General features: G+C 41.5%; 1 protein-coding gene across 6 annotated transcripts in view; it reads right to left on the minus strand.

Moving 5' to 3' along the window:
- The window catches only part of itpr2 (inositol 1,4,5-trisphosphate receptor, type 2), a 65,274-nt gene extending 51,216 nt beyond the window's left edge, over window positions 1-14,058 (minus strand). For all 6 annotated transcript variants that reach the window (XR_013935784.1, XM_080474993.1, XM_080474992.1 and 3 more), the window contains exons 1-11: window positions 13,627-14,058; window positions 8,328-8,398; window positions 7,886-8,004; window positions 7,714-7,800; window positions 6,667-6,825; window positions 5,790-5,888; window positions 5,398-5,481; window positions 5,161-5,307; window positions 3,465-3,560; window positions 3,105-3,149; window positions 402-553 (exon numbers count right to left, since the gene is read on the minus strand). Coding sequence is in view for 5 of the 6 variants with exons in the window: in XM_080474993.1 (XP_080331119.1) it covers window positions 402-553; window positions 3,105-3,149; window positions 3,465-3,560; window positions 5,161-5,307; window positions 5,398-5,481; window positions 5,790-5,888; window positions 6,667-6,825; window positions 7,714-7,800; window positions 7,886-8,004; window positions 8,328-8,398; window positions 13,627-13,718 (1,151 nt within the window). In the remaining variant the exon portion in view is untranslated. The remainder of the gene's footprint in view (window positions 1-401; window positions 554-3,104; window positions 3,150-3,464; window positions 3,561-5,160; window positions 5,308-5,397; window positions 5,482-5,789; window positions 5,889-6,666; window positions 6,826-7,713; window positions 7,801-7,885; window positions 8,005-8,327; window positions 8,399-13,626) is intronic.
- Between the last annotated feature and the right edge of the window lie 994 nt (window positions 14,059-15,052).

The raw sequence follows: 15,052 nt of genomic DNA on the forward strand, positions 1-15,052 counted from the left end.
GTTTGACTACTGTTCAAATTTTAATCTATAGGAATGTGATATATTGCTTTGCTTTGAACTGTGAATTTGTGAAGCCTCTGGCTCCTCACTGGATAGTTTCTTAAACCATTGAACTTACTACATTTAACAAACAAATGAAGTTTTTACCATTGAATGTGGATGATTAACATACTAACAGTGTTGTGCTGCCTGCTTTGTTAGTCACAATACAATAACTCAAAGAAAATCCTCTCAAGCAGAGTTTAGAGCCATAATCAGTGACACTGTAGTGTTTTGCTCTAATGTAAAATGGCTGTGATCTGTGGGGTGCAATGTGGCTGAAAGATGCCTCTTCTGAATACACGTTGACCAGATGTAACTTGTTTTAATGCGAGTGCCCCCCCCCCCAGTGAGTGACTGACCTGGGCACGAGGCAGTCTGCCCGCTGCAGTGTGGTAGCATCCAGCTCAAACAGAGAGGAAATGTCACTCCCATGGGGAACAGAAACCAATGTAAAAGCAATCTTCTCTGCTGCCTGATGCTTCCTCTTGGAGTACACAGTATCTGTGTCAATCTGAAGAGGGCATGTATGAGACAGACACACAAACACACACACACACACACACACGCACAACGTGCAGAAGTTAGATGGATAAGTTAAGGATCAATACTGACAGATTTTACATTATTTAATGAACACAACACTTTGTATTCACTGCACATTCCAGACGCTTTATAACAAAACTTTGATTGAATTTGTATCAACTAACCAACTTCAACCAGATGGAAGCGTCCTCTAAATTCTGCTTCGAGCACTTATAAAAATCATTGCAATCCTACAATTTTCTTCCATAAATGTAATGAACCTTATTTGATCTGATCAGTGAAACAATCAATCAACAAACTGAAAATTAGCTGGAAACTTGTTAATCGTTAAATCATTAAATCTTCATTTTAAGGAATATTTTGAAACATTTAGTGGTCATTTTCCTAAATGTTCATATCAGTGTTTTTTTAACAGTAAACTGAGAAAAATAACTAGTTCGATGTTTTCAGATTGTCGGACTAATTGAGCCAACTTCTTTTGACTTCCTGTCGCACTGATTTCTTCTCCAGTAGAAATGTCAGAAGATCATTACCATAACCTGGTTACAGTCTTGCAAAATAATATATGATCTGTCACACTACAACCCCTGCACTGTGACAGATATGCTACAGCAGAAACCTTGTCAATATGAGGTCCAAAGTTACACGATTTCTGATTTTTATGGACGATATAAGTAAAGTCCATTTAGCGTTTCCAGCAGAGATGGACAACTTTTATCACCGTGAGGTGGATTCAAATATTAATTTTCCCTCCAGCAGATCAAATAAGGATTTGATACATTTAACACAATAACTAATGCAATTTGTGGTAGCTGATTTAATGGAATGTGAATTTATTACTTAGGTTATTACTAACTATATGTCTTCAATTTAAAGAAACATCCATTTGATATTCTTCATCTTAAAAAAACAACACTATGATTGGGAATTTGCATTCATTCAAACTGATATCGAGTTCAAATAGGTTTAAAATGACCATAAATCAGCCATCACCTGAGAAAACAACCATTTATATTTATTTCAAACTGACTCACAGGCTGCAAAGTGTGGTGATGGGAGCCACATGTGGTCTGCAGACCACCATTTCACCTTCCTCCTGCTTCTTATACCTTATAACAGGCCCTCTTGTTATGGACTCCAGGTCAGGTCCACTTTTTATCGCAGTTAAAAATACGCTTGCTGAATGGTAAGAGGGCTAAAGTGTTAGTGTATTGGACCATTTCCCTCACATATGTTATTCTCTACTTTTAACGCACATCCATTGAAACTGGTGGGAAGGATGCGTCTCTTCATACTATACAGGAAGAGCATCCCCGTTTCTCTGCTTGTGCAGCAAAGAGTTTGACAAAAATTGTGATGTGTCAAGGCCACAATCATAAGCAAGAGTAGAGCATTATACCATATTTGAGAAGTTCGTCCTATTTGACTGAGCAACAGAGATTTAAGGAAAAGGCGATAACATTGCAGTACAAAAAAAATTTAACTAAAGAACCGAGTACGTGCACATTTCAAGAAAGGTTCCTGTATCTTTCCATGTATACTTGTGTATATGCAGACAAAAAGGTCCTGCTGTTGATCAAAACTGATGGATGCAGATGTATAACTGAGGACAGACGGATGTGAGCCAAACTGTACTGTCACAGCTTCTTACGTTAATGAGGTGTCAAATTACAGCGAAAAGTGGCGACACACACTGCAGCACGTAGGCTGCTCCGGCGTGCAGATGCAGCCCATAATGGCGAGGGTTAATTTCTCCCACTGTTCTCTGCATGTCAATGGGAAGCTCCCCAGAGCTGCCTCCATGCCTCAGCTTCTCTATCCTCCCACTACCCCACCCCCCCCACCCCCCCACCCCCTTGCTCTGCTGGTGACTCACCCCACCAGCTTAGCACAGGCGAGTGGAGCAGAGCAGACAGCACGTCTGCCTCCCCCCATCCCCTCTCGCAGGGCACCCCCCCCCCCCACACACACACACACACACCCAGACGTTATGTAAGGAGCCCCCTGTGTGTCTGAAATTCAGCATGTGCATGAGAAAGTGTGTGAGGCTGGGAGAGTTTGTGTGTATGTTCCTTACATTGCCAGAATACAAATGTGCATGGTAGCTTCGAGCTGGAAGAAATGTCTGGATATAGAGTTTGGCAGTGTTTGTGTGTATACATGCCTGTTGTGAGTGCAGGAGAGCCGAACCGGTGGTATTGCATAACTAAAGGATGAGGAGACAAACAAGAGCCTGAAGTTTGAATTCATTACTGCTGAGATAATTGTTCTTTCCACCTAAACTCTCTCAATCTCTCTACTGATCGAGAACTAATTTTCTCTTTCCGTTGAAAGCAATCTCCCCCCTCTACGGTGTAAACAGGCGCATTTTGGAAGTTGACAGTGTCTTGACCTGTAATTATCAAACTTGGTGCACAAAATAATGATATAAATCTGTCTCTGATGACAAGTGTGACACTCAAATCTGTGGTCAGATGTGTGTGATTGTGCAGGTAAACGTGCTTGTTTGACTGACTCACCTCTCCCTTGGGCTCCATCGTGTTGTGTTTGAACTCAGGATTCACCTGCAGGAAAAGTGACCAGACAGTGGCCTCAGCTCCACAAATCTCTGATGGCAGTCCTATCATTACCACCACAATCACCCAGTCCAGACAATCCAACAGGAGAGAAGTGCTGATCGTGCTTATAACAATGGGAATACTGCCACCTACAGCACATCATCAAAACCTCTTTTAACTGTGTTTACCCTGAAACTGAAAAATACTCATTGAACCGCAATCTAATAGACCATATGATTGTTATTGCATGCTGATTTTTGGAGGCACTGTGACATTATACACAAACGAGAACTCTCATACAAGCTGAAAAATGTAATTCACCTCAGCTGCGAGATAGTTCCCAGTCGCCAGGTGTTTGAAGCGGAACAAGCTGTTCCACTGACCGGCTCCACCCCTGCACGGGTCGTAGTGCACGACCTGCAAACAAGACACAAAGTAAGAGGCTTTATACACCGACTAGAACCAACGGTTATCTCATGTCTATGATGTTTCAGTGTGTGTCTGTGCTTGCCGTCTCCTGGTGTGATAAAGTATAGAAGGACTTTTATCACACTCATATTTTCTATTTACATCTGTGCAAGAATTACAACACATTTGGTTTATTAACATGTTCAATCAACACAACTAACCTGCAGGTTTGTATGAATCAGCCAAAGTCCAACTTTTGTTTCTCAGCAGTGGCTCTCGGCAAGTTTTGGATTTGATTTTAAAAATGTCTTTTAAAATCTGCGGGGATTTAGCTTTGTCATACATTTCAGAAAATTGTGCAGCCGTAGATGTTCAGGTGGGACAATCTTAGTTGTTTTGAAGTCGACACTCAAGCTTTTGCCTAGCTGGGCCCCTCGGCTTTGAAACAGGCTGCCTGAGCAGATTAAGTTTGTAGAATCTGGAAGTTATTTCAAAACACTTCTTAAGTCTTAGTTTTAGAAAGTTACATTTCACTTCATTTTCTACCTTTTAGTACAATCCTCATATTGTTTTTATCTTTGCACTTGTTATGATGTCTTTTTTATTTGAATGTCATGTCCTCGCTGTGATGTAGTGGTTCACACTTACATTCCAGGATTGAGGACCTTGTGCCTCTAAGGTTGAGCTCTATACAGATATATATATATATATATATATATATATATATATATATAACTACATAATAATTATTGTATATTTGTTGGAAGTGATGTAATGTTTATGCGCATCATTAACAATAGTATAGTATTAAGTTAGTAAAGGGTTAAAGAGGGTGGGTATAAAAGAAGTGTGTACCTTTTCCTAATCTGTTCTTCAAACAGGGCACACTGGGATTTGTTTGCCTATTTTCTTTGTTCATCCATCTTCAAAATGTATATACATAAATTTTGTTCAAAAATTAATGAATAAATAAAACCAATAATAATAATAATAATAGTAATAGTCCCTTTCTATTGAATGGAACATTTAGCTCATTAGAAATGACATCATCAACTAAATAAAACCTGATGCATGCCTTTCAACATAATTTCACCTTTCACCCCAGTGTGAGTATGAATCAGAAGGAGAGTCAACAACTGGCTCAACAACTCATACTGTAACAAGAGTACATTCTGGCACAAACAGAAGAGTTACAACAGGATCTTTAATTCAGCACACTGATAAAGAGGAACATGGGGCACAATAGACTGACTCACAAAGAACAAATTGTGCTTGATGACTTAATGAGACCAAAATTCATGAGAAAGGGTCCTGAATTATGACACGAGTGACAAACAGGGATACATTTGTTCATTCAACCTGAGCTGAGAAATGTTTATCTGGAGAGAGCAAGGTCTTCACTTTGTGGTATTCGACTGGTTTTCACTAAATGTGTCAGTGTCAGTTTTCGCACCCATCCTGCAGATAAAAACGAGTCTCACTTCTGTGAGAAGATAAAAGGTCGACCACAGCATTCCTGTGTCATAATCACCTGCTGATCATTTTTAGTATAGCGTTATTAAAGTTCCTAAAAATATCAAAGAAATGGTTTATTTAGGTCAATGCTCACCTCAATCTCCCAGAGAGCTTTGGAGCTGGTGGCAGAGGTGGCAGACTGCCTCAGTGTGGTCCTGAGGAAGACATGCTGCAGTATCGTGTATTCATCACAGGTCAAAAACTTCTCCTGCTCGGCATGAAACAGTCTCACCACGTCTCCCTGACACAGAATAGCACACAAGACATCAGGTCAACAAATAATCATGTTACGATCTGAATAATCTAAATTAAAGAGGCTAAAACTGCATACCCCCTTTAAAACGTCATCCCTGTAGTCACTGAACTTCATGAACAAGGTGACTTTCCAGCTGGTGTTACAGCTCACAGCATTAACCTGCAGGAGGAAGCAGCCATAAGGGGACAAACAACTAAAGCAAAAAAAGGCACATTTATATGTTAGTAATATGATGCGACGTCTCAGTGCTGACAGAAGGAATCATGTTGGACCAGAATTGGGCTTTTCAAACATTTTGAGGTCACTTAGTTCTTTTCATCATGGATTACATATCAAAAACTAAAGGGAAAAAAATCATGCTGGCAAAAGGCATCTCCCCGACATCAGGAGTCTTCCTGCTGATGTGGACCCCCTGACGCTTTCCAGCACTTCGCCGGAGGAAGAACACCCCACTGGGCGTTACCAACCTCTTTGCAGCCGAGGTTGTCTAACAGCTCAATGTTGCTGGCGTGAAGAGGCTGTCCGGCGTTCACTGGCATCAGCACCACTTTGTCTCCAACCACCACCTGGAAATCAAATTAAATAGTGGCCGATAGTACCCGTTCTTAACTTCATCTTTATTCAAATTAATTAAACTGAATCTACAAACACATCCATGCAAAGGTTTTATTTCTTCCTTTTTTTTGTGTGTGTTTCCAAGGTTGCCACTGCAACACACAGGGCTTAACACAAGAGAGAGGTTGAGCTGTTCACAGCAAACAAGCTTTTTCATATCAGTCAGAGGATATGAATGCACATACAAAGGTATGGTTAGAAAACTACCCTAACTAGTGTATCATCGATTGCATTTCCCATGCTCTCTAATGCAACATCATCTCTGACTCTACTAACTTCATCCTTTCTTGTAGCAGCCACACACAAGCATACTGTGGCTTCACTCTGAACTCGGTGCTTCATGTCACTTTGCTGTGCCGGCCTATTCCTGAATATTTAAACTATGATACAGCAGGCGTCAGTGAAACAAAGTGGTGGAAATGAAAACAATAAGAACTGAGTGGTTGTTTCAAGCTTGATCTTAAAGAGTCTGCATGCATGTGAAAAGGTGTTAAAACCATGCTTTTCCATGATAATCTGTGTTCAGCTCAATGCACAAACACCAAGCACAATCAAAAGCAATACCTTTAACCATAGGACGCTAAAGCCAAAGGAGAGGGACAAATCAGAAATGTTACTGGGACAGGACAAACAATGAACTGACGGTCTACATAAAGAAACGGAACAAGTTGTTATTGATATACTGCTTCATGTTTACACGCAGACGAGGCCAAGCAGACAGAAACCTACATTATCTCCTTCGCTACGGAGCTTCCAGAAGGGCTGAATGTTGAACCAGGAGCCCTCGTTCCCGGCAGCGTCCAGTGAAACACGCATGGCGTTCTTCTCCAGCAGAGCAGGGAGGCGCTTGTTCACCGTCAGGTACTTATTACTCTTTATGTGGAGGAGCTGAGACAGAAAGATCAGGCTGATTAAATTTATTCTGACACTTCCACAGTGAATCCCTAAATTAGCTCTCTCCTCAAAGCAGAATGTCCTGAGTTCGAGTCCAGAGTTTGCATTGTGTTCCTTCGCCTGTGTGGGAATAAACTGCTTACTTTTATGATGCATAATTACCAAACTATTGGCTCAAATAAACGTGTAAAAATATTGATTACATTTACATAAAGTCTTCCTCCATGATATGTCATCTTTCTAAAAACGTTTACTATCTCACTTATTCTAAAGAGGGAAGAAGAGAAATTAGCACAGCTATGAACGTGAAACAGCAGAGCTGCTGCTTAATCGTATGACTGGTTGAAATGATAACTTCACTCAACATTTTGTTTTTTTGGTAACCACAGACTTAAACTCTTATATACTGCAGAGCGGTCTAATCAACAATAAAATGGGACAGGTTGTGTTTAGTATGTTTATCGTGTTTTCTATGCAAACATCTTCAATAAAAGTCATATAAAAAAACACAGATATGTAATCATTCTTTTTTTTTTCTTTTAAACTCATCACATTGATTTTAGTTGACGTTATTCACAGGGGTGTCTGTAGACCACAAAAATCCCACTTAACGTCAGTGTTGTATTTCAATTCTCTAAAACCGACTCCTGATAAGGTGAGCTTACTCAGGCAACAGAATAATGGCGACTGCCTTGAGCACATTTGGCAACAGCGGTTAAAAACAATTCCACTTTGAAAGAAACAAAGAGCTCAGCAATCAGTGAAACCAAACACTGCCATTGTTTGCGGCAGTCCATCTGAGGTATGAGGGCTTGGATGACAGGAACACAACCTCAGTAAACATGGAAACTAAAGCAAGTCTTTGGACAACCTGATGTTTACCTGGATGACATTACTGTATTTGACGACTTCTCCGAGGAGCTTCTTGTTCTCCGACTCGTTTTGCTTCTGCTCCAGTTCAGCTGCATGCTGGTAGATTAAACAGAGCCACGGCAATTCTCTTTAAACACTCCAAATGAATTCTCGGAGGAGAAAAATAGAAAAAGTAGTATACCTGTAACTTTTTAAACAGCTCTCCTTGTGTGTTGTTGTTTCCTTGTTTTCCCTGTTTGGCTTTCCAGAACTGCTTCTGGGCTGAGTATCTGTTCATGGGACATACCTGGAAAAGGCAATCTGAGGAGGAGAAAACTCATTCAGGCTCACAGGAATTACCCTCTTAACTCAGGTCAAGATCCACTCAAAGGTTTTAATGTGGTGAAACTGCACATTGAGGTTAATGGTTATTTATCCAACAGAGGCTTGGATAGTCACTAAAACCCACATAAACTTTTCCTGTGTGCGCGTGTGTGTGTGTGTGTGTGTGTGTGTGTGTGTGTGTGTGTGTGTGTGTGTGTGTGTGTGTGTGTGTGTGTGTGTGTGTGTGTGTGTGTGTGTGTGTGTGTGTGTGTGTGCGTGTGAGTTACGTAAACCAGCATGGCGAGTGCAAACCAACACACCTCTGAACTTTTTGGGTGGATTGGCGAGGTCTCCAGCATCAGGTTGAACCACACACCTGTCATCAACCAGCCTGAAAAACAAGCGGAAAAACACAAATCCACCATTAAGGTACATTTTGTGTGGATCTATGTAGCTTATCAATTTCATACAAATACAGGCAGTTGAACATTAAACCCCCGCGACTGGTTATTTGAATAAGTGGCTCTCTACCACAGTGACATTTGGATAAGTTGAGTGAGAAATAAAGTAAAGAGGCTCCCTGCACCATCACATTCATCTCTTCAAAGTTCTTCCATTAGACCAGAAATCTCCAACTATGGTCCTCCTGTCTTTTAGGGCTCTTTCTGCTGCGACACACGGGACTGCAATGAGGAGCTCCTTATTGGACGCTTTAAGGACCTTGTTGACGACATAACCATTACATTCAGGTGTGTAGAAGCAGGGAGACATCTGAAACATGGAAGACTGGGACTCTCCGGGACCCACATTGGAGACCCCTGATCTCGACATCAATGCTCAACATTTCTTCCACTGTACGTTGTGCTCTTTGTGTTTTTTGACCAAAGTTGAGAGGGAAGCATTAAAAGAGTCCTGTATTGTCGCTGCTTTTAGCATTAATGTTCAAGTAGCTGATAACAACTGAATTAGAAATTAATAATGCGGTTACAGTTGATGAAGAGCAGTTATGTAGCACTGCAGAGCTTCAGCCAGAGTTGTCACAGTTACTATTTGACTATACTCCTGTTCACTTTACTGTTTGTAAAATTTATGTAAGTCCAGTTCAGTTATTTTTTTAATGAACAACTAACGTCAGCATTTTAGCACATCTTCTCCCAAACAACGATATGCAGTGTGTGTAGTAAATTAGTTGTTAGACTGAGACACAGTGCTGACACTTCACCAATAATTCAACAATACAACAATATCCACATCATGATGAATGACCAAACTAATGGAGCTCAAAGTAACACAACAGTCGCTTTTCCAATTTCATTTTCAAACTGCCTCCACTACTACTGAGGAAACTGAAACTGCGATCAAAGGATCAAAAGTTAATTCATTATAACTAACTTTGCTGTTTCCAAGTTTCTCTGGCTCTACACACCGGGGTGGAAATATCAAAACATGGCCCAGTATATGTAGCCATTTGTAGTGAACTCTGTATTTGTCATAGGAGAACTGGCCACCATGCCAAGTCATCTGGATTGCTAAAACACAGGGCTGCTGCCACCAAAGGAAACCAGAAGGTTTCTGTGCAGGGTTGATAAGAGGATACCGAGAAGGTGGCATCCAGTTGACCGGGAGTTTCCCTCCGTGCCTTTAGTAGCTGCTTAGTGTTCGACACGCTGGACATTTTTTATCGCCAAAGATTATTATCCGATTCCATTTTGTGGGATTTTATATAAACTCTTATACCCAAACAGGGAGTGAATTAAACCTGCAGTAGACTTATTACACACTATAAATGATCATCACTTGTTTAGAAAAATAACTTTTGGAAAACCACTTGTATTTGTTAGCTGTAGCCCTCATTTAATCCCATTAAATGAGCAGTCAGAAAGAGAGAGCTGAGACTGAAGGTGTTGGCAGAATTCTGAACGGCAGAGAGCCCATTATCTAAAAGAATCAGAGAAGAAGAAAAAGCAGGCGAAACAATGGACTCGGAAAAAGAACAAGTTCACGGGCGGAATACCTAAATGATGGAGGAGGCACACACTTGGCAGCATTGAAGTAGCTTCATTTATTTTTACTTTGTAAAAAAAAAAGCAAAGAACAACTCTAGAGATTTTGATTGATTGATTTGTTATTCAGACTGTTTGCAGTTCTTTGTTTCACTTGAGGAGGATAAATATTTGACCCTTTTTTAAGTTAGGCCTTCGGTTGAATCAAACTTGTATTATTATCAGGAAATCAGTATGGCCTTGTGAAGACTAGGCTTTTGGACATTCAAAAGGACATTCAAATTCTTGCAAGATAAACCAAGTCTTTGTAAAAGTGAGGGAAGGCTTTAGTCGCTCTAGTATTTGCTGCGACGCTGCTATACTTTGTCTGCTTTCCAGAGGCGGCTTTTTCTCAGAGAAATGCTTCAATTTCAAACAGCTGAAATATAGTTTATGACATGAATTTCTATACAAAAGGCTCTATATCATCCAAGTCCATTATCCCCCAAACCACTGTTTGAGGTACACAAGCGCATCCATTCATCCCGACCACTGAGGAGAAACATAATGCGACGCACAATTACGCCAATTCATACAAAGCTGGCTCAAGTGAGCTCAGCCATTTCCTATCCGTGCCACAGCGCCCGATCAATGTCAATCCACAGGCTGCATACCATTTCCTCGGGCTCTGTATCAAAGCTACATCTAAATGAGACACAATAGAACTCAGAGGGGAAGCATTATCAAGTGCTAAATGGTTAAACAGGAAGGCCGCCGACAAAAGACGCCTGAGCTCATAAATAAGTAACTATAAGGCCGCAGAGAGCTCGGTGTTAGTACAAACAGAGCGGCTGTGACACACTATAACAAAGTTAAACATGAACCACAGGTAGATCTACCACGGACAAGCTAATTATAGGGATTGCTTGTGCTGAGTGGACAGAGAGACAACAACATCAACAACAAAACAAAAAACATGGAGACTGTCATGAAGGGTAGCAGGTTGAACGTTTTCAGACAAGAAACAAATGGCAAAGAGAGGAATGACTCATCTGTAAGAAAACTTATAGTGTGTGAAAGATTTTGCCACCAGAGTCTGATGCATGTTACAACCTGCTGAAAGAAAGAAGCCCTGCAGTCCAATCGAGGCACACACTTCCTCCTTGAACTGGCTTGGGAGGATTTAGCTGTGGTAGAAACATGCCAAATTATGGAAAAATTACTCCTTTCAAAACCACTCAAATAAGTGTTTTTAAAGATGTCTTCCTCAGATTCTGTATGCACTTGTACGCCAACGAAACCTTAATAGAGACTCGTAGTAATCAAATAAAGGTCAACGTCGGGGAGGATTGTGGATACGCCAAATGACCTCGTAAAAGACTTAAAGGTCAGCAGGTTTTGGAGAACTTGCAATGTAAGGTGTGCAAAGAGCTCACAGATTTATTGTTATCCTCAGCAAACACGGGCATGGGCAGCCGTGTTCGGCTGAGGTTACGTTGTGCTCACAGGGGCTGTGGCTCAGGGAGGTTTCCTGCAGACTCTTTGCTCTCTCTGGAAGTCAGCGAGTCCTGGCACCGCACAGCTCCTGATAAAATGCTCACAGCTCCTGTCAGACTACATGAGTTATTGAAAGGCTGATAAGAGTTTCATCGCTTGGCTTCACAACAGCAGGCGGTGTAAAGCATTCACTGCAGCTCGCTTGCATTTCGAAACGTAAATCCACAGTGTGCACGCCGCTACGGAATACACTTGCAATATTATCAAACGGCGAGAGAACAGAAAGCACTGCGGAGAGTCGGTGGAGGAACACTGTCGCATTCAAGCAACTTTTAAGTCCAAGGACAAACACACTGGTGACCATTTGTTTAAAAGATAGCCACGACTGATATGAACTGAATGTTTGCTGGAGGTTAACAGAGTGAGGAAAAGGGGAGAAGAGGTGGGTGTGGCAAACTCATTCCTCACGGCCAGGCAATCTTTCCACACTAGTTTAGCAGGCTCAGAGGCCAGAGTGCAGGCGGAGCCATCGGAACATTTCACCTTGCACTGGAGCTCTGAGCACGGCGAAGGCTACAGTTAAACAAAATGCTCATGCCATGTCATGTTTTTTTGTGCTGATGCGTGAAGAATGACACAATGAACCAAAGTTTCCACTGCACTTCCACAGTACGTCAAAACTTACAAACCATTGTTCAAGCCTGTAAAGTCTAATTTATGAACAGATTCACAAACGTAACTGATCATTTAAACCGTCCAAGACCAGGACACCAGCATTTATTTTGATTTGAGACCTGCAGAATTGTCACTAAATGCTTCTGCCCCTTTATCCGAGATAAGTGCAACTTTATATGGCTGTTCTACAAAATTACTGTGTATTTTCTCAATAATGACTAGTATATTGCTGCACAGTTTATTTCTCTGCTTTCAAGTCATTTGGGGGGAAGGAGGGGGAAGTACCTGATTGTAATGCATGTCACGTCACAATGAAGCTCTGAAGAAGCATCTTATGAAACAGTCACTGAAGACTGTAGGAGGAGGATGACATTAAATAACAGGCAGGTCTCTGGCCCTCCAGCACCAGGCCTTATCCATCCCTGACCTAAACTGCATCATGAGTATCGGGAGCTTGAGCTGATCTCAGGGTGCGGGTAACCTCGGACAGATCGCTGGTCCATCACAGGCAGAGACAGACAACTACACACTTTCTCATTCACACCGACACACAGAGTGAGAGTACTCAAACAAAACTCACATGCAGAGCAGGAAAACCCCACAAAGAAAAGATTTCAATCTGAGAATTGAATATTGTTGGTGCAGATGCTCACAAAACCCACACTATTGGATTTCATTCATTAGTATGGAGAAAGCACTACATAAAGGGGAAGCATGTCTTGGCTTCACATATACCTGACATGACCTTTATGAGGGGCCCGGAGCCCATGCTGCTGTTTGTCCTTTAAGTAAAAACCTGCAGTGAATTTTACAGGATTGTCACTGCAAAGTTAAACGGTTCACGTCAAGACTTGGATGTTATTGTAGCTCATATCGGCAAAATAAGGCACTTTGATATTGTGTGCAACTCTTGGCACAGGTATACCTTAACTTAACTGAATAATATTTGCAGACCTGTGCAGAAACCTATTTGGGATCTCCTGTGAGGTTAATAAAATAACAATGCATCACGATCACCGGAGTGTAAGTGTGTTAAAATGCCTTAAGCATGCGGAGGAAGACGCATGAGAAGAGTTTATGGTTTATTACGCAAACATCAGATGAGTGAGTAGAAGGTTTCATTTTGCTGGGGCCGGCTTGCCACCTCCTCCTGGATACCTAAGCCTTATTTTTGGGGAGTGTACAGCACGTATATGCTCTTGCAGCGAGTGTGTCGCTCGCGTACCTGGGTTACGCGCTGCTTTGCATTCCTGTTACATTTGCGTAAACGTGAAGAATTTCCTGAGAGGCTGCAGTTGTGCGCGCTGACAGGCCCTGACCACAAGTCTCGCGTTCGAACGAACGACCTGAGCGCTCTCTGTGAACTAAAAGAGCTTAAAGAAGCCTCAGTAAAGCAAAGTGAAAGTATCTGCACGCGAGAGGAATAAAATACACAGAGCAGAAAAGTGAAAAAAGAGGAACATACCCCAAAGTACTGATGAAGCCATTCACCGATCCTTCCGCGTACAGAGACACGATGTCTCCAATGTGAAGGAAACTGGATCTGTGTTCTGACATTTTCTTTTCTTTTCACCGAAGAGACGTCTCAGACTTCCTCTGCTTTCCCCATTTATGAACAAATGGCACTCTCCTGTTCGGGTGAAGTGATCCACGCGTTACAGCGCCTCCAGTTCAGCAGCAGCCCCCAGTTTCTCCTTCACTCTCACACATTTCAACAAGTCGACCGGGGAAAAGAAAAGGCGCGACGACTCAACAAGAAGAGAGAGCAAAACAAACGCGTCAAGCGACTTTTTCCTTCCAAGAAAAGCAAGTGTGTATATATTTTTAAAAAAAAAGACTTATTGAACTTCTTCCTGTATGTCAGACAGCCCGGAGTGTTGCTCCTCTTCATCCACTCGAGGGGGAGGAGACTGCTGCTGTCAGGCTGTGAGCAAATTCCGCTCAATGACATGTTTTTGTTTTTAATTCACACAGGGAAACACCTGAAACTTTCTTCTTGTCACTCTAATGTGTCTTGATCAGGATAACAAGACACCATTTGCTTGAATTCACTTGATTGACATATAACATGTTTATATGACTTATGGAAACAATAAATTAACTTAAACTGATTCCCTCAAAGCTCAGCCACAACTACAAAGTTGAACCAAACTCTAACCACAGCCTAATTTCCGTTGGTTTGTTTGCAGTCGTGTTTAGTTCTCCACCAGTAATACAGAGGGGAAAAAAGGAAACATACAATTCAGTTTTAATATCTTACAGGAACATTAACTTCACTATTCAGTTTTAAATAAACTTCCTGTAAAGTCTAGACAGCTTAACTCCAACCAATCAAATTAGTTCAGCAAAAATTGTTAAACTATATTGGCTTACATTCATTTTGGCAGACTTTCTCTAAACTCAGCTGTTACCATGAAAGTGGTGTGTCAGGGGGGTTAAAACCGACCCACCCAAGGGTCCAGTCTGGCAAAATAGATTTCAGTTTGATTTCAGATTTGTTTTTCCTCAGAGAGTAATTCTTATTAAGTTTAGCAAATGCTACATTATTTAAAAAAAAAATTCAGAACGTAGTTTGTTTATTAGTATTTATACTGTCGGGTAGAACATGCAGTTTGAGCTCAGGAAGGCCCACAATGGATATCATTTTATGATCCCATGGCTCATGAGTCATGGGGTTTGTGGGGATAGATGTCCCCACTAGCAGAAGACAAGGACACACACACACACACACACACACACACACACACACACACACACACACACACACACACACACACACACACACACACACACACACACACACACACACACAATGGGAGGAGAGGGAGAAAAACAGATGCAGCTTTTGTAACAGCTGTAGCTATTTGGCATATCTACATAGATAGATAGAT

Source organism: Lipophrys pholis (assembly GCF_963383615.2).
Source record: "Lipophrys pholis genome assembly, chromosome: 11".
NCBI lineage: Eukaryota > Metazoa > Chordata > Actinopteri > Blenniiformes > Blenniidae > Lipophrys > Lipophrys pholis.